The 21,123-nt window shown below is 39.4% G+C and overlaps 1 protein-coding gene across 8 annotated transcripts in view; it reads right to left on the minus strand.

The window, feature by feature from the left end:
- The window catches only part of HPCAL1 (hippocalcin like 1), a 1,733,702-nt gene that overhangs the window by 110,035 nt on the left and 1,602,544 nt on the right, over nt 1–21,123 (minus strand). For all 8 annotated transcript variants that reach the window (XM_078647808.1, XM_078647811.1, XM_078647806.1 and 5 more), the window contains one exon: nt 13,546–13,651. In XM_078647808.1, the coding sequence (XP_078503934.1) occupies nt 13,546–13,651 (106 nt within the window). The remainder of the gene's footprint in view (nt 1–13,545; nt 13,652–21,123) is intronic.

Consider the following 21,123-nt stretch of genomic DNA (forward strand, 5'->3'; position numbering starts at 1 on the left):
TTTTTGCGGATGACATTATTTTATATTTGAAGCCCAACAATTATAATTTGGCAGTGGTTTTGAGGGAATTTAGTAAATTTGAATTAATTGGGGGTTATAAAATAATTTAAAACAAAACTGAAGTTCTTGTTTTGAATTCAGATATAAACTTCCTCCCACCCTGTCTCAGGGTGCAAGCCGCAAAGCCAAACCCAATTAGATACTTGGGGATATTTGTGACCAGCTAATATCAACAGCTATATAATCTGAATTATGTAAGAACACAAGAAAAAATAAAGAGATTATTAGAGAAGTGGCTTTTACTCCCTTTGACCTTGGTGGGACAGGTGGTATCACTTATTAAGATGTCCATACTTCTATTACTCATTTTTCTATTTATTAATGTACCTATTAAAATAAATGTTTTTTTTTTAAAGAAATGGAAACCCTGATTAGACAGTTTGTCTAGGGGAAGAAAGTACCAAGCGTTAAGCTCACATCACTACAACTAACGATTTAACAGGGAGGTCTGCCTTTATCCGATTTAAGAATATACTACGATGCTGCTTTTTTGGATTCACTAGCGGGTTATTGGGTTCAAATGGCCTTAGAGATAACTTCTTTGTGGACAAAATGGTGCAGGAAACCGGCTCTCAGAAAAGGTGGTAGTCATCATGGAGTGTTAACGCTGTCTGGACTGAGGCTGCATGTATGCATCGAAGTCACTATGCAACAGCTGGCAGATAAGAAACTTCAATTTCCAGCGGGCCATGAACTTTTGCATATGCAGGAGAGGCAGTTGCCATCTTGGATTATTGCCTTGTGATTCACAGCATGTTTGCTAGGCACTCATGATACCATGTTGTCACAGTCAAGACCCCGCTACACGGATTTACCTTGTTAAGCATGGGTGCTTATAAGGAGCAGTCAATTTTAAAAGAATGGCCTTTCTATTCCGGTGGCTGGCCTACCTTACTCTGAAAGCACTCAAGAAAAGGTATCTGGAAGCCGAAAATAGGTGTTTCCGATGCCAGGCGGAAGGAGAAAGGGGCTGGCTCCATATTTTTTTTACATGTCCTAAGTTGGGGTCTTTTTGAGAGGCAATCTTCTCGGCCCTAAACCGGGCATTTGAAAAGAGGGTATTGCCCGAGGCCGATGTTGCCCTGTTTAGAATTTGTAGAGAGAGAACATTTTTAACTGAAGCTTAAGCAACTTTCCTCCCTATTACTTGCTTGGTAGCCCACTCTTAATCCTCCAAAATTGGAGGTCTAGGGATGTTCCCACCTACGACATATGGTTGAACAAAATGAAAAGGACGCGGGCTTTTGAAGAAGCTTATGTGAGACGGGCGGAAGCTTCCAGGAAATTCAACAAGAGCTGGAAGTTTTTAAGTAATTTGGAAAACCTGAAAGGGGGATAGTACTACCTGGAATTTAGAATCTAACTGCTGTTACATCATTGTAATAATGTTCAGTGGAATTTAAAATATGCTCTGTTAAGCACTTTAGCACTTTAATATTGCAACTTAGCATCTTTGCACTAGCACTTGCAATTGTTTTTGCACTTTTGCACTTAGTTATTCTATAAACTTCTATCGTTCTGTTTTAGATATTTGTGATAGCTGTGTTTTAAGAAGGTTTCCCTGCGTCCACTTTGCCATTGCTCTTAACTTGGAGAGTTGAAATTATCGTTTTTGTGCCGATTAGTGCTAATGTTTGCTCATATGTTATTTCTTGTTCTTGATGATCTGCTCAATAAAAAGGTTACAAAAAAAAGAAATTGAGCACTTGTAAAATTACTTTGAAAAAACCTGAAAATAAAAAATGTACTAAAAAAATGTTATTGCATTATGTTTTGATTCCTAGATGTTTAATTCGACTATAGCCTATGACGCGGTTTAATCAATAAGAAATGTAGGCTAGTTTCAGTATGTGTATGTTGGAGTGCATTGTAAGAGAAGCGCAAGGTTGGATCAGGCATATGGGTTACCTGCAGAACTTCACTCCTGACCTTCGTCATTTAGAAACAAATTCACCCAGCACAAAGCAAGGATCCAGCCTTGTTACAATCCATTTTACACTGGTAAATATACATAAACTCCCCTTTCAAGCCAAAAATGCATATTTATTGGTGTGCAACTGTCTTATCAGGGCCAACAAAGGCGTAGCTACCCCTTCCTAGGTAAAGTGCATGCCACAAGAGGCTGCAATGAACATAACATCATTAAATAGCATTTTCAATAATCCCGCCCGCCCCCCAAATGTCAAGCCCTTCTTAGATGTATACATTTCTCAATGAAAAGTTTACCTCTTTACCCCTGTTCAGCTGTACCCCCTCCTAGACTGAAGCTTGCTTAAACAGGTACTGGAGATTTGAGAGAATAACTTTACCAAATATTTTGGATGTAGCATTAACTTGTGATATAGGTGTATAACTACTAGACTGACAGCAGACACACACTCTAAACACCGGGGAGATTATAGTGTCCTTCTAAGTAATAGGAATCTTCACTATTATTAGTATAATATTGAGATAGACATAGAAGTCATATTGGGATTCACACTTATATAAGTCAGATGGGATCCATTGAGGACTAGGAGCACTCTTTAGTTTCACCTGGTTTCTGGCTTATTCAGTTTCACAAACACTGAAGAAAAAAAATTAAACAGAATCTGATGCAGTGTCTAAGCCTCTGGTGGCCACATGATCCTGCAGGAGACACAAGAGTACAACATATTTGGGGAAAAAGTGACATTTAGATAACGTCACATGATCATATCAAGGCCTATGGTGCAGTTGCCATATTCTGTGCAACTAAAGACCAAAGGTGTCTAATGGTGTTGATTTAACATCCACAGTGAGGTCCCACCCTCTTCAGAACAGAAGCTTCTGAGCTATTTGCCCTGAAAAACTACGAGAGATAAAACAAGAGTGCAGTGCTTTGTGTTGATTCATTACAGCATTGGGACGTTCCTTATCAAACCAGAATTCCTGGTAGCAACTAGCTGGGGAGGTGAGTTAGAATGGTATAATAGGGTTTAACTATACCAGATAAGAGCTTAACATTCCTTTTTACAACACTTCCAGCCCAAACAGGTCATAATCACGGAAATTGCACTATTCTTTATCAACAAAGGAACATTTTGGTTTTGATCTAAGAAGCACCATCTCAAATCAGAGAGGTGATATACAGCTATAATAATGATTGCAGAAAAAGAATTATGCCCAAAAATTTAGAAGTGAATCTTAATCACATTTGAGGCGAATGTGGTGCGAGATCATTAACAAACCTCGTTTCCTCCAGATTTACTAAAAAAGTAGGCAAAATGAATAGTGACTCTAAGAACCCTAAAGATGAGTTTCGCCACAGTATCTGAAATACTATCTTCCAATTAAGGTACGTAGTGTCAGTAGGAGAGGCTATAGACACTGCTTACCTTATAGTATGTCTCAATGACAGAGAAGTGGTAAGTTAGACTCACTTGTGTTAAATTCCTTCCAGTGAAGAAAAGGTGGTAGTCATCATGGAGTGTTAACTCTGTCTGGACCGAGGCTGCATGTGTGCATCGAAGTCACTATGCAACAGCTGGCAGATAAGAAACTTCAATTTCCAGTGGGCCATGAACTTTTGCATATGCGGGAGAGGCAGTTGCCATCTTGGATTATTGCCTTGTGATTCACAGCATGTTTGCTAGGCACTCATGATACCATGTTGTCACAGTCAAGACCCTGCTACACGGATTTACCTTGTTAACCCCTTCCATGCTCATGACGAGCTCAGCTCGTCAGGCAGCACAGTGCTCGTGTGCTTATGACGAGCTGAGCTCGTCATGACCACACCCGTTTTTATTGCTGTCCAGCACAGAAGGGGAATATCGCAAGCAGCGATGAGGTTAAGCACGGGTGCTTATAAAGATTTGCATTGATGGACATTGGGAATACAGACAGTCCTGCTGCTGAGGAAAATTAACTCTGAGCTATGTTTTGAATATTTATATGGACCCTTGTAAGACTTGGGGTCGTTAAATTCAGCCCATATACAGGACATTAGCATTGCTAGGTATTTTGCAATGCTACAGATGTCGAGTAGCAACTTTAACTTATTTTCCATAAGAGAGTGCACAGTGATGAATGTTGATGTAGTTATCACACATAGGAAAAAGGGAGAGAGACTGAAAACTCGCAGATCGTCCCATGACTATACATTCCCAAAGTAACAGGAGCGAGCACCCGGTAAACCTAACAAGAGTTTCTATGGAGTCACTAACTCAGTAATAAGGGGTAGGGGAACCGTACGTTTTTTTTTTTAAAGAACCCTCACTCACAAACCTAGATGGTGACATGCTTCATCATTGGGTTCCCACCCTGGAAGCCAAGTGCCTCCAAGGTGTGCTTCAACACCTGATTACAGCGTTGCTGGTTGTGTTGAGTGAGGTGAAAAAAGCGCCGGACTCAAGGTCACCAACCTGAAAGGTATTTTAATATTGGTGACCTTGGGCAAGTTTTAAAATCGGTGTTGGATACTTCTGAGAAATCAATGGTCTCATGTACCACTTACCATGGGCAATATTTTTCAGCCATTTTTTTTATAAGTGCCCTATTGGGTCAATATGGTTTTTGTCAGGACCGAAGAAATGTATGCATGCACACTAAAACATGCGTAAATGAGCTTGTATTCAAACTCACTGTTTTTAAATCGCGTTTTGCTGTGTAGAATTACTTCACAATGTGGATCGCTCCAAGGGGGTGGATCTTATAGTCACACCTTCATCAAGGTGGTGCACCATCTGCTACATCTACTGTTTCTCTTTGTGAGCTATGTATCATGCTATATAGGAACTCTTGTTAGGTGAACAGGGTACTCGTCTTGTTGTTTGGTGTTGATGTCGTTATTCAAATCATAAAGAGAAGTGCTACAGAATAGATATTTGAGGTACTCCTTTGTGTGTTTAGCATTCAGTATTTACCAGTTTCACATCAAAGTACACACAGTTTTTTTACAGAGAGATATTGCTGTGGTATATCAATTCACTGATATAGTTAAGCAAAGAAACCTTAATACCATGTTATTTAAGATACCATTTTGTCTTGTAGATATCCACTATACTCTGGAGACATCTGTGATCAAGAGAAGTGACAGGTCAGAGAGGTGGAGTCCTTTATCACCGTTTTATCACTTATCCCATTCCCTTTTCCATGGTTCCAACACTGGCCCTCATGTTCCTGTGTATATGGTCACTAGTTGGAGTGGCGAGTGACAGAAAACTGCGTCACTCCTGTAGGATTCTGAGCACAAAGTTTAGTTCATCCTGATGGATTGCTTAGCCTATGTTGTTTGAGTGATGGATTTGAACACTACTGTGTGTCAGATCTTGGAAATCATAACTAAATTACAACATGAAGTGAGGTAGTTAAATCAGGGAATACAGAGCTCCACTTGAAGTTAGTCATAATGAAACAGATAAACAGATCCATTGTCAGAGTAGAGAGATGGGAGCCAAGCAGTTTGCCTTCACATCCTAATAACTCAGATTTATGTGTGTTGCCACCTCCTTTGAGAACTTTGCATACATTATTGCCCTGAAGTCACTCCAGTCATACCCTTAGTGCCTCCACAGAGGTTCTCTGGATACCCAAAGACTTCGTCATATTTCTTAATCAGTATCATTTGCATTTTCCATATTTCTTAATCAATATCATTTCCATTTTTGTGCAATCCTGTAACCTTCCCATAAGACAAAACCAAGGTTGCCTATGCTTATCTGATTTAGATGGGAATGCTGCCAATCGGACTATTACGTTAGTGAAAAGAAATGGTCCTTTGATTTATAAATGTTCTGCTTTTTGTGACCAGATGTTGAAGTCATATGATAGAAAGACACACTGTTTCTTTAGATAATGAGTTGATAAATCTAAAACAAAGCCATCATGATCTGCTGAGTTTTATTGCCTTATTTAATTGATACTTGGTTGAATCTAATTTGCTAGAAGAAAAAAGGGCATCATTGTTTTTTAAATCAAGTCCTCTTCCGAAGGGAGTTGAAAGATGTCTTGCCACAAGTACTTAATACTGTTGATAGGTGTGATGAGTTCATAGAGTTAGTGGTACAGTTGGTTCATCATTTATCTGAAGATCATTCATAAAAGTTTAAAGCCTTAGTTTTCGGCTTAAGGTAGAAGAGCAACAGAATTATTGAGGCTCATGAGCCGATGCAATTAGGCAGAATAAGAGGGCACATATCTATAGAAGAGTGAGAAAGAAGATTTACAAAAGTAAAGCTAAACCTTTCAAAGGTCATGGTCTGTAATACAGTCTTGCTAGGGCACAGGTAGCAGAAAACTAGCTTTCTCAAAAACAAAAGGAGCTGCCTTGTCCAATAAATACATTTTGTCAGTTCCCAGATGGGTTGTGAATACTATGCAGTCAGCTTTGTTGCGTATGATAATTCCACACAAGAATGATTATTTTTAGAGAGCCAGGAAAAGGTGATCTCAAGAGTTTGGGAAAGTGGAGCTTCAAACAATTATTAGAACATTTATTTTCACCAGAAAGATGTTCCCCAGTTTGAGGGAATTTTGAGAATACCCTGGTTGGCCTAACATAATAATCCTTGGGTTAAATGGGATACACATTTCTTCCTGGTTTACCCACATCTAAAGAGTCAGCACTGATTTTTTTCACACCACGGGTTATGATTACCGATGGAAGATCTCAATTTACTTCAACATTCTAGCTTGCTCTATGGAAAGAACTAGGGGGCATATTACCAACCAATAGAGATAATTTTTGTCTCTAACTTATTTAGAGACAAAAATTATCACCGCAAATCGGCGATTTTTATCGCAGATAAACCTTGCTATTAGCAAGGTTTATCGCAAATGCGATAAAAAACGGCCGCAATGCATGAATATCGCTGAAAAGTCAGCGATATTCATGCATTATCGAGCAAATGCTCTTAGCCATGTTATCCACCTCCCATTGGATAACATGGATAAGAACTGCTCCTGTGCAAGTGTTAGCTTTTGGAGATATTCGCGCTTAGCGCGAATATCTCCAAAAGTTGGTAATAGGAGATAGCGATGTTAGCGACTGTTTTCAGTCGCTAACATCGTGGCACGCCCACTTTGCATGTCATTAGTGATAAATATCACTGACATGCAAAGCGGGGCCCAAGATGGTCACTATCTCCTATTAGCTGTCGCTAACTGGTGTTAGCGACAGCTTGGTAATAGGGAGATCATTTTATCTCCGCTTTCTTGGCTTTTAAAGCCAAAAAAGCGGAGATAAAGCCCCTTGATAATATGCCCCTAGATGTGGTCTGAATGTCTACTAGTTGCCTACCTATGACGGCTGGACAGACTGGGAGATTGAATCAATTTGTTGAACAAATTTCGCGATTGGAGCAACACATTGTATTTGGCAAGGTTAACATTCAATAACACAAAATCCACATCTTGAAATCTCCTCTTCTTTTGTATGATAGCCATCAAACCTGTACATTTCCTTTGGCTCGGTTCTTGACTACTTCAGTTCCTTTTGTGCAAGAACACTTATCGGAGTTAATTGATATTCAGAAATCTGCATAAAGAGTTTTGGAAAAATTTGAAGATCCCTATGTACTTTATGTTGCTAGTAAAAGAAAATTGAGGACCTCAGTATGTTATAGGTGAAAAAGTCTACTAAACTGCAACCTATGTTTTTCAGTCAATTTGTGATTCAACAGACTGCCGAATTCAGCGACAGTGAGCCTAAAATTGCCTAAGCCTATGAAAATCCACTCAGATTTAATTTATCTTAACACTTTGTAAGGCAAAAACACGTTTTTTTTGCATCCTTTGCAAACCTGGTTGATTCAGAAAATGAATATGAGGTACATACGATTTTGTATTCAATTGTAAGAAAAAGGATGCAATATTTAGTGGACAGGAAGGAACATGTTTTTTAGGAAAGGTTAGTTGTGAGACCTCATCAAGTAATGATGCCACAATTTACTTTAAGGTCTAGTTAGGCCTCGATAAATTAAACCTTAGCTCAACCCTTGGTAGTTTGGCACAGAGCAGTCAGGCTTAATTTAGGAGAAACAATTGTGTAAATAATTTACAACCAACAAAACAGTCAACAAGTAAGAAACTTGAAACAACAAAAATCCCAGTCCAATTTTGTAAAATCACTTATATTTGTATCTTTAAATAGACATCAAAATGATAAATATCTTGAATATGAACCTGGAGATATGAATTTTAAAAAGATTTAAAAAATAGGTAATAAATCACTGCAGTTTATGTAGTCGACACTGAGCTTCAAACATTAGTCTCCCTATGGGTAATGCTCGAGGCTACCAACAAACTGGCAACTTTCCTCACAGAGGGTAAAAGTTGCATTTCTTCCACTGCAGGCTTCACTGGCATTGGCTTGATCCTAAGGAAATTCTCAGTGGTAGCCTTTGGTTCTTCTCGTCTATGTAGTTGCAGGTTCCTTGGGCACAGTCCTCCTTGGCATCAACAACATCTCCACAACTTCAGGGACACGGTTTGGGTCGAGGACTAAATCTCCCAGAATGAAGAAAAGGAGTCCCAGACAAATCCAGTTTCAGCTGGTCAACTGGTGTACTAGCAATTCTTTCTGCTTATCCTCAGCTGGCCTAGGGCAAGAGTACACTCTTAAACCGACCACAGGTCCATGACTTGGTGGGCACCTTGTGGAGGGTTAGGACTCAAATCCTGGCATGCACCAGCGACAGCAAATCTTTGATCTGGGACTTCGACGCGGAGCCAATCGATGCCACATACTGACATTCACAGACACAGCTCAAGATTTTACAGATCCATTCAGACATCTGGGGAATATTCTAAGGTGAGCAATCTGCAGTTAGAAGTCTCTATCAAAATTAGATATTAAATGAGGCTTCCTCTATCAATCAAAATTGGCTGCATTGCTACCCAAAAATGTGATGTCTGCATTAAGAAGTCCAGCTATAATTGTTATCAAGAATGTAGATAAAGACATCTCCAAGCTCGAACACAAAAGTAGAATTCAATGATGTCAACACTTGCAAAGAGCCACGTGTCAGGATTACAGTGTTATACACATTAAATAGATAGATCTCCATGTTGTTGTTAGTTTGATAGTGGGTGTTAGGTGGTCATTTAAACATTAAGGGCCAGATATATCAAAGGGTTTTATCCATTCTGTGTCTACGGGGAAATGTGTCCATTCATATGGCCCTAAGGCCTATAGCTGCCCATTTTACAATACTTCCCTTTGGGCGACCTCTATTGGTTTTGCGGATGGAAGGAGGAAGGTTTTTAAAATCTTCTACAGTATTGGTGTGATAGCTCCATGTTTGTATAAGCAGTAGATTTGTAAAGGAACAAAACATTGCCAATCATTTTCTCCTAGTTTAGGGCTAATCTTTGCTATATTCCACTTTGCAATCTTACATTTCCCATTTCCTCACTTACCAAAGCAAGACCTTGGGCTAGGAGACAGTTCTTCAACTGCAAAGAGTACAACATAATATAGTGTAATTGGGGAATAAAGGCGTTCTGAGATAGTTGCCTTCTAGCCATAAGCTTAGCCACAGCGATTTGGTCTACTCGTAGGAGTGCTTGATGCACATTCAGCAATGCCTCAGGGGAAACACATTTGCATAAACAAATAATAAGCACTTTCTGATTCCATCATAAATGTAGTACTGATACTCAGAATGGGTGGAAGAATAGTCTCCGGAGGCAATCTTTCTTTGACCACAACATGTGAATGGAAATAAACTTGGGTAGCGTCAGGTATTATACCTAGGCCTGGAGAATACCTTTTATTTTTCAGCTATATCTGGTCTTAAAATACTAGTGCAATGCTTAAAGGCCTTATACAAAAAAAATAACACTTCATCAGAGCATCAGAAGATACATGGAAACTAGCTGAAACTTTAAGGACATTTGCCAACTATATTGTACTTAATATGTGTGTTTTTGAACAATTTTATCTAGGGACATGGCTATCTTTTCTAGTTGCACATACTATTTTAGGATCTTACGGACCACGAACAGCCTTTTTTTGTGAACAGTAAACTCAAGTTGCACCTTCAGGCATATGTAGATGCTCCACATGGACATTGGTGACTACATCCAAAGCTTTATTATTTTTCTGTAACATAACAACAAAAAATAGAGAAAAATATTTAGTTGGAAAAGTTTGGAGTGAGCTTGACATGCACCTGCATTTTGACAAACCGAGGCCCTTGAGGCAACCAACAACTCGGATGACTCACCCATGTCCGTTTTCTGCACCTTGCTTGAAGTATACAGATTCTGTAACCTTTGTAGCTTCTGAGTTTCTTTCCTTGATGCCCCTACATAGTTAAGGTTGTAGTAATTGAGCAAAGGCATGAGTGACAGACACCTTTGTAAGTAAATTACCTTGGCTCATCTGGATGAGTGTGGATGAGCGTGTGTGCTATTTTCAGTATGAGTTTAATATTAGTATGTCTTCTGACAGCAGTAATCTGATAAGTGATAGAGCACTCATTGTTGAGTATGATCAAAGGGTTATTGTTTTTCTATATTAAAGCGGGGTAGCAGATTTATCCTGAGCCTTCGATCTCAATTTTGAGTCATTCAGGTGCAGTTTACTCTCCTTCATCTAGTAGAGAATTGCACTGATTATCTTCTACCATAATTTTTCATTGCCACCCAACACCATGTGATGCTGGTTGTCAACTGCGTACATTTGAAATTGCACACTGTGATATGGAGTAACCAGTGCTGGTGACTACATGTAGCTGTATAAAAAACTGGTGGTATTGAGGACCTTTGGAGAACACTCCAGGTGGCTTTATGAACTAGGCCAAAGTGACAATTCTGACATCATTGTAGAGCTGTTCGATGGAACCGTGTTCAGTTTTTAAGTGTAAGAGTACAGCTTTGTGGTCACTCCTGGTATAAGCCCTGATACATGTCATTCGTTGTCATCATATTCATAGAGTTCTCTGTGATGTGCTTAGACTGATATTTCCTTGATATGCCAGTGTGTCATTATTTTCAGCAGTGGCCATTTATAAGGTTGCCATCCCTAGTCTATGCCATCATGTGCCTATGCCCCCTCTATGTATGATAGTAATGAGATCATGTCCCCAGATTTTCCTTAGATGTCGATAAATCCCCCATGCATTCCAAGTCAATGCTACCATGTGCCAGGGATCCCTGATCTCCTGCAAGTCAATACCACTAGAGCCGGCTTTAGAGCTGATAACACCTGGTGTGATAATGCTTTTTGGTGCCTCTCTCCCCATGATCTGCTCCTCGGATTCCCTCACTATCACTCAGCAACCCCATTGAGGTCAGTTTCCCCCCCTCCATCGACTGCAGCTCAATTTGTGAATAGCACTGGGCGTATCATTAATCTTCTTAAATGTTCAATCATACGGAGTCTTGTGAATGCAAAAGTGCCCCAAATCTCTCCATAGCCCCTTTCTCAAATACATCTAATTTGTTTGAAAGTGCTGGTAAAGGCTGGCTTTACTAATCCACTCCGATATCCACATAAATATGTTCTTATCCACAGATCTGTTCTTTGCAACAGGCACATTAACCCTCTGCGCTATTCTATGGCGAGTCAAAACTGCCACTAGACAAGCTCCAATCTCTCTCTCTCTAGCAGGACCATTAAACACAAGAGATATCTAGACATTTTGATTGCTGTCTGAAAGCTGGACGCACAAAGAACTCTGCAGCATGTGCTTTTAAATCAGTACGTTAATGCTAAACACAGCGCTCTCCTTGAGGTAAGGGTTCCCCCTCCAAGTCAGTGGGTTGCACTGACCTAATGCCGGCCCTGAATACCACCATGTGGCCAGGTATTGACTTCATATGACTGTTGCTATCATAATGCGACTAAGAAACCCCTTTTACCAGTCAATGTCAGGCTGCGTCCCAGATATCACTCACATGTCATTCATTGTCAAGACTGTGCTGTAGGTACCTCCCACTGACCAAGTCAGCGGGTTGCACTGACCTAATGCCGGCCCTGAATACCACCATGTGGCCAGGTATTGACTTCATATGACTGTTGCTATCATAATGCGACTAAGAAACCCCTTTTACCAGTCAATGTCAGGCTGCGTCCCAGATATCACTCATATGTCATTCATTGTCAAGACTGTGCTGTAGGTACCTCCCACTGACCAATTAATGCACGCACAAATATAAATTTGCACACAAGCACATAGACCTTCCAGTTAGGTAGGAGTCAGCGAACAGTGTTGGCTGTCCTAAGCGGTTGCTGAAGGGTATATTAAACAGTAGCCATCTACTCGTTGAGCGGCCAGCAGGCCCCGCACCGAGGCCCACAGGGAGGGCAGTTGAGAAGTAACGTGTGCAGTTCATGGTGAATTCATTCCTGGCATTTTCTTGGTAGACCAAAGTAGGGTAATCAGGGATACCTCATCCAGGCTTGATTGTGTAGGCTGCTTTTATCAGTCTAGCTCCAAATATTGATTTATTTTTACAAATGTATACTGGCACGAACAAGTTCCTAACAACTTTTTCAAACAACAATACTAAGAGTTTACATCGACAGCAGCTTCATTTGTGAATAGCACTGGGTGTATCATTGATCTTCTTAAATGTTCTATCATCCTGAGTCTTGCGAATGCAAGATATTTTTGTCCATTGTTTTTATCAGACGTATTTCAAATAACACCAAGTTTAATCATCCGGAAGATATGTCTTGTTTGTGGAATTGCTCAGTTAATAAAAAGAAATGTAATTGCCATTTACCTTTTTAGAGAGACCCTGATAATATTGCTATATATCATCATATTATATAATGAGGAATGGTCATCAGCCTCATATATAGCATGATTGCAAGATTGGACTGCACTGATATTGGACAAAAGCTAAAGAATGGCTAGAAAAATGATGCTCTGTCTGCAATGATCGGAAATGTTGCTTGGCAACAACTATGTGCGACCTTTAAACTGCCTACACTCTTATTATTCTCTGCACCTACTTCCTCTATTTCTACTGCCTGAACAAGGCTACTTATTAGAATCTCTGTTTAAAAATCCAGCCCAATGTATGTTAAGGATAGAAGAACTCTCTCTACATGTCACCAGACTGGTCTTGAAATTGGGTAACTATTGTAGTACTTTGTAATAGTTGGAAAAAACACAAAGGCGATAAATATGAATATGGTGGACATAATATTCGGACAGGAAACAAACACATTTGTACATTAGAGATAAGCTAATACACAAACTGGCATCATCGAACGGAGAGCATACAGCAAACCTGAACAGGCACAGATTCCAATGGGAAGTAAACCACATTTTAAGTCATTTATGCAGTTCAATATATTTTTGTTGTTGTTGAGAAAGTATCACTATTGCTCAAAATATGAGCACCTATACCCTAGATGGGTTAAATAAATACAAAATATTAACTTAACACATTTAAGCTTCTCTTCTATTAAAAACACATTGTAGACTATAATGCAATTTGTAAGTTCTGAATATAATAATACATTTTTTATCATTCTAAAAGTGATGTCCCAATCTAAATTCATACCATCGTTATTCGTATCCATTTGTCTAAAAATCTTGTCTGTTCTTTTTTCCGGTGTGGATTCGTCTTCTGGCATTTTCATCACTGAAGATACCATCTTGTAGATTGCCTGGATTAATGTGAAAAAGAAAACAATTTTAATAAAATTAATTTGAGAATGGTATGTATTGGAACATCACTAAATTAAGAGTAATTTTAGGGGGCAAAAAATCAAACACTGAGCCAAATTCACACCATTCTTTCCATAGGTAGGCATGATTTACTCCTGTAAAGTCCGAGGTTTGAGAGCCAAGCGCAAGTCACACTGACTTAATTGTTGTGAATTGGGCCCAGTATTTGAAGGTGCTGCATAGAATGATCTGTTGAAAATCTCACCCATTACTATCAGTTATTTCATGGGAGTAGCAAAATATTACTGCACTAGTAATTTAAAAATGAAGAATCATTTTGAAAACATCACAGTATCTCACTTGTTCAAAGTATGTACTTCAGGTATAATGAGGTTGCACGTTTAGACTGAAGTGCAAACGTGTCTCCTAGTGCACAGGTTGAGTACACAGATCCCCATTATTAGTTTAATCACGCACAATCCCAGCCTCATAAGTAGATAGGGCAGAAAAACGCACGGAGAATCATTTAAACAATCACAGATAGGCCAGATAGAAAAGTGGCCTCTACAAACCACTCGGCCCGATCACTCTGAACATCTAATTGCAGTTGCCGCCGTTAAGTGCCATATTGGACTTTTGACTGGGGCATTTTCTAGGTCCTAGAATATTGTCCTCATGACTGACCGTTACAAGATTCTATTGATTTTCCCTTATTTTTTTTAAAGGGAATGATATAAATAATAGGGAAGCTGACCACAAGGGAGGCAAAAATGAGGTGAACATGAAAGTAATAGTAACACTGTGCATAGTTGCACTATGCATATCTGAAGACTTATGGTCTGCAGCAAACAAACATATACTGTAAAAGCACTAAGTCATTCAGCCACAGGCTCCAACACTACTTCAAAGATTAAACTGAACTTCAGCACGAGCTGGGAGCCCGATTTTAGTTCCTGAGTGATATGAACTATCCGCTGTGAAGGATATTTCTACAAGTAGAGTAGGCAAATCCCCGAGGATGACTTCCAGCTATATAACATGATCTGAAGATCGAATTGGAATAAAAATGACGCTTAGAAGTGGACAGCCTCTCTACTACTTAACACTTTATTGGACATAGAATGTAACCAATACACATCTGAGCTGCTAGAATAAGCGAGCGGTATGTTCTAGCTTATATGTGCTATCTAGTCCATCAAAAGGCCCTATGCATTTCCTTCAGTAGGATATGATGTTGGATGGTGAAAATTGGGTCCAGGTTTGGCAATATAGGAATGGTGCACTCTGAGATAAGTGTTCAAAGAGCCACTTTTCCTTATATGAGGCACACCCAAAAGTTCCCAAGGCTTCTCTGAATTATATGAATATTAATTAAAAATTTTAGCCCAAAATTGTGGTTTGCATTTCCATGTTTTTAACACATCTAATCAACTTATGGCAATTATGTCACAAAACATTTCAAGCGGATTGCTGAACTTTGGGGATCTTAAATCAAAGTGGTTCTGTGGAAAAAACATACAATGGAACATTGCACAAGCGAGTTTAGAAATGATTAAGACAACATTTCACTACATATTCCAGTGTGTGTCATAGGCATCAAAATCAAACTACAATCCACCTTATCATGTGCAAAACCTTGTCCTTCAATACTGGAAGCTACAGAAACCCTAAATTCCACATTCTCACGTTTCAAACAGTAAAGCCAATAATTCATTTTTGAAGAGAGCCACTGAGCACCAACACTACGATGGGAGGTTACCTACATTCTTCCCAGAAACTTTATCTTCATCAAACTATTATTTAATACACAAACATATGTCCTTGTGTCGGGCAGGTACTATGTTGTGTAAAGGTATGAGGGAGTGCTTTAATAATATTGAGAAAATTATATTGCTAATAATAAATGTGCATTTTTAATGAGTAGGCTTCGATCCAAAATAAAAATGTGTTTTTTAATGCAAAAATTGTAGTAGGCAACCATATTTACTCGTACTAGGCCTGAAATGGCTAAAGCAACATTGCCTGACAAGCTGACATGACTAGGAAATGCTTAATGTGCATACAATGTTTATTTCTTGACCTTTTCTTGGACATGTTTTTTATAATAAATAATAGTTGCATAAATGTTTTCATTTAATTCTTCAGAATGTTTCTACTTACATAAAGATCTCTGTTAACTAAGGATTGGAGATTTGTCATTTAGTGAGGTAATGAAAAGTTCACATATGAAAATGCAGCTTTTCTAAAGGGAATGAATGATGCAAAGATCTGAGAGAGTTCACATTGAATTTGATAAGAAATGTTTCACTCAACATTGCTGTCTGTGGACTATTGTATTCTTGGTGAGAAGACAATGAATGATCCTGTTTCCATGAGAGCATCCAAAGATGATCGGGTGGCTGAAGAAAGAAGGAACTACAAACTGCAACATTGATAAAATGTGTTGTCTATATTAGTGCATGCTCTTAGAGCAGACCCAGACTTATCCATTCCATTAGTTCACATCTATCCCCATTCCAAGCTACTTTGAGATTCTGAATTTCTTGAACCTCTCTCTTTGTGAGAAGTTCTGCATTGATTGATTATTGATTTATTGAAATGATATTTCATGCTAAAGCTTTATGCTCATATTGTCGATCTCTGGAAATGGATCTCTTTATGGGTTCGGACTGACACCTTTTCTTCCCATTCCTGTTTCCGTTATGGAACACGCTTAATGATTTTTATTGTAATTGATTGATTACTTTTTCATTATTTATTTCTAATGATATTTTAAAGACTAGGATTGATGAAATTTACTTGTGACCTTAACAGAGGATGATTGACTAAATATTTGAATAATAAAACCCTTAAACTCAAATCAAACTCTCATTATTGACTGAAAATGGATTAGTGATTGTGATTATAATTTATGTGATGTACAGCTTCTGATCTTCTCTAAAACAACAGCAAAGATCTGTTGTCTCAGAGGCAGTGGGAATTAGTCCTGATAATGGTAAACCGAGTTTTTAATTGGAAGCAATCCCTGCCACTCCAGCAGGTAGCAACCACTCAAACCTAATGAGCTAATTATCCATAGTGAACATCTATATGCATGTGCAGCTATACCGTATTCATGGTCCATACAACAATTGCAGATTTTATTATTATTAGATCACCGCTAGCCTTATAAACTTTTCCAATTATCATCATGAAGAAAATGCGTATGTGCAATATTAATGGCTACTATGAAACATAGTAGCTGTTATCTACTTTCTTATGCTTTCAGTTGATGTAGAAAACTGGACATTGCTTATATCCACTTGATAAGCATAAGCACTTCTGTTATTAGATTAGGCAAACAAACGTATCCCCTCTTTATAAGTTGTCAGGGCACTTAAATCCCTGTTTCAATCAATCAGCTTTCATATGTTGGCCCATCTCAGTAAAGTACGCTTATGCAGACTTATTTGCAGCAAGACTGCTTTCTTACGGTTAGTCAAGAAAATCCCTGAAATCTCTTGTGCGTGTAAAAACAGCAACCAAAGGGGTGCTTGTTTTTCTCTGAATCTTGACTGCCTTCCTCACTTTTATTAAAAGGGGAATGCGTTGCTCTCATCTGCATCTATAAACCAGTTGCTGGGGTGTTGCTGCCACCTCGAACCTGGCTTGAAGGGAAGCCGATTTTGTGGTTGCTGGCCATCTTTCATGCCCTGGGGGTGTCCAGTGGCAAGACCACGATCGCTGGGGACTACGAGTTCCACAACCATATCGGACCAACAGCTGGCACTTGTAACACCAGGGCTATTTAAACGCATCAGTTGCCCTCTGTGCAGGATGCGTGGGGGCCACGCCCAAGCCAAGAGCAGGTCCATCTACGCCCGTCATTCTTGGGGTAAGAAAGTGACTTTGTTATATTTTGGCCCTTGTTCTATGATAAGCGACTGATGTGTTGGCCATAGATGTAGGCACTGTTTTATGATTGAGATAGAATTGGCAAGTAAATACTAGTGAATTTGTCTTGTTAAAACTTGCTTTGTTGCTTTACCGTCACGTCATTATGGCCAAAAGGAAAATTACCAACGGATGACACCGGAATCACCTCCCCAACAAAGTATACAGCAATTGCCCATATGTTGGAGAGAGCTATAGGGGTAGTTAATATGGAAATCAAAGGAGAATATCTTTGAATAATGCCTCTATTATACCAGATGCTTCAATGGAATCAGATAATATACAATCCCCTAGTATACATTTTTATCCTGAGGCGGACCCATACTGGTCCTTGACTTGACCAATGCAATAACCCATCCTGTTCGCACTACCCAATTGGGAGATGAATCCATCAATTTGTGCACTGATCCCAGCCCAAAGACCAATAAAAGAACTAAGGCGGCATGTCAGAATAGAACTACTGGTAGCACCCAAAGGACTTCTAAAGTTCTATCAAAGAAAAAAGGCCTGAAAAGGGAGGGCTGCAATCTGACATCCTGCTTTGCCATAACCTACTTTGCTCAACCAGCATACCTTGGATCTTTTTGTTGACAGACGTTTTGATCAATGTAAGAAATTAATAAACCTGGAGATTTATCCCCTGCTTGCTCGCTTTGACGCCATGGAAGCTCGGATCACATTACTAGCAAATTCACTGGGACAAAACATGGAGGCAAAAGTACAGAAAACTAAGGACAGGGATCAAGCATGAGAAGTTTTGGTTTCAGCACAAGAGGTCAAGAATACACATCTTCCTAAGCCTCTAGTTGACGTAACTAACCAACTACAAGAAACTATCGCATCTAAAGCTATCAGTATGCCACAGGGCTAATTGAATGGCACAGCTGCATTGGAAATGGAGTCTCGAACAAAGGGACCATAACATCGACAACCATCTCGTATTTCTGTGCATCCCTGCTTTTGCTATCTGCAATTACCCTCAGAATGCAAACCCTATACTTTCATATTAAAGGATGTCCTGTCCTCCCCTCATAACACAAAGAAGACTTTGCAGCCTTGAAAAACAGGTCTATTTACCTGCTGAAAGCTAACACCAGTTGGAAGGGGGACTTGTCTTGGGAAGTCACACACGTGAGGAGGGTGGGATGGCTGGGCAACCATCGGAAGGAGACACCAAGGGATTGCGTTATAATTAATTTCAGAGGTCCTGGGATGATCTTAGGCTAGCCATTGTAGCAGCCTGCACAAATGAGCCTCTTTATGGGCAAACTAAGGGAACACTTTCTGGGGTAATTTTATAGACCGAACACCTATACTAGCCCTGTGTTTTGATCTCTCGAAGTGTATGGTTTCCTGCATGCTTGCCAGCCATTAGGGCATGGGCCAAGAGTGACCCAATTTTAGGGCAGTCACCATTCGCCTGCACTTACCATGACAAATAGATTTGTCCCTTTGTCTGGTTTAAATTAACAGGGTTCACAGGTGGATTCTGTAGAATTAGGCTTGTGCCCCAAGGCCCCTGATACATTAGAGAGTCAACAAAGTGAAGGGGAGGATTAGGGAAAGCTAACCAAACTAACTCACCCTGTTTTGGTATTTAAATCATGGAATGTTGCAGGATTAAGGGACAAATTGGTGAATGGCAATTGGCTTAGAATTTTCAATTTTATGCACTTAATCGGTATGCAGGAAACTTGGCTCACAGAACGTTTCTACATAGTTGGGTTTACATCTATTCTAACCCCGGTCATCGCTTCAGTCTCCGGTAGAGCAAAAGGAGGCTAAGAGATGTTAATTTCAACCCATGCCCCTATTGACATTAAGAAATATGTCACTAATTCTCCATATTATCAAATGGCGCATCTACTTATCGGTCGTAAGTAGGCGATTTTTATAAATGTTTATAATAATGTTTTTAATAATACACGAAGTACAGTTGTGGTGGAGATAAGAAAGGACCAGGAGCGGTTTGAAAACACCACTGGTGGAGACAATAAGTATATATGGCCTGGGGATTTTAATATAAGTAAATGGAAATTTTCAAATAGTAAAATTTGTGGTTATCACGATTACTTTGGGAAAGATTTATTGCACTTTCCACACAATCCCAACTGTGAATCTTTAAACGAAGCCATGCATAGTTTAAACCTAGAGCTGACTGAACAGGATCAGGAGGGCTCTAGCGCTCCTCTACCAACATTTCACTATTATGGCCCCTTTTCTATAATTGACCATATTACAGTCTCCGTAAAAGTTTTAAATTGGGTTAAATCCTTTAAGCATGAATCATCTACTTTTAATAGTATTGGTGATCAGGCAAAGAGTTTTAAATTAGTACCGCATTTTGAGGCAGTAATCAGGGAAAACCAAGAAGCATTAAATATCTGTACCGACTGGGAGCCAAATGATGATTCCCTTTTAATGGTGTACCCAAAAAAATCACTGTTACCATAGAAGATAACTTGAAAGCACTCTATAAGGAATCTTGTAGTACAAGTAAAGTCCATGGGTGGTTCGACAAACATTGTACTGGAGCAAATTCGAATCTAAGGAAAAGTTTCCAAAAATTCCCCCCAAAATTCCCCCAGGATAAAGAGGAGATTAAGGAGTTAAGAAGGGATCATAAGAGAGCATTGACACTGTAGAACAATTCATTAACCTGAATTTAATTATTAGAAAGTATGCTAGGGCACGACATGGGTGCATTCATCTCTGCTTCGCAGATTCGAGTAGTGCCTTTGATCTGGTAAAACATGCCCAATTGTGGCAGACCCTAAAGGATTTGGGGGCACCATAAGATATTGTTTGCCATCTCCCTCAGCTGTACATGTCCCTTTCAGGGAGAGTACGCTTCTGGAAAAAAGGGGGAATGCATGGAACAATTCCGTGTGATAAAAGGAATCATGCAGGGATGCATTCTTGCCCCATTCTTGGTTTTTTGTATATAAAAGAGGAGGATGCCTATCTTTAGAGGGTAAATGCTGATTCTCCTAGGGTTGGGACTCGAGTCACATCGATTTTATTTTATGCAGACAATGTTGTGATACTGTCAAGGACAGCAAATTGGCTTCAACTTCTAATTGATAACTTTGAGTCCTACATGGAGGGTAGCGATCTTAAGATGAACCTACATAAAACACATTCAATGGGTTGTGGAGGGGAAAAAGAAGAATAGAAGTCATTTTGTGGTGGGTCAGAAGCTTGAACAAGTGAGCACTTTAGTTATCTGGGAATATTATTTTCACAGGAGGGCTGCTGGGGACTGCATGCCAAATCAGATAATCTTACGTTTATAAGAGACTACGATGCGGTTTGGGTAATAGTAAATTGATTCAGTCACAAGAGTACTGCTTCCTATGCATGCTCCTGGCTGTACCACACTCGACCCAATATACATTACCCACAAAGATTTGGACATTGTGAATATTGAAGATTCAGTCCACCTCAGAACAATAATTGGATGGTATAGTATGTGGGTTAAGAAGGGCACAAGGTTTACGCGAGATCATTAGGGATTGTCTAGAACTAGATCATTACT

The sequence above is a fragment of the Lissotriton helveticus genome, chromosome 6 (assembly GCF_964261635.1).
Source record: "Lissotriton helveticus chromosome 6, aLisHel1.1, whole genome shotgun sequence".
NCBI lineage: Eukaryota > Metazoa > Chordata > Amphibia > Caudata > Salamandridae > Lissotriton > Lissotriton helveticus.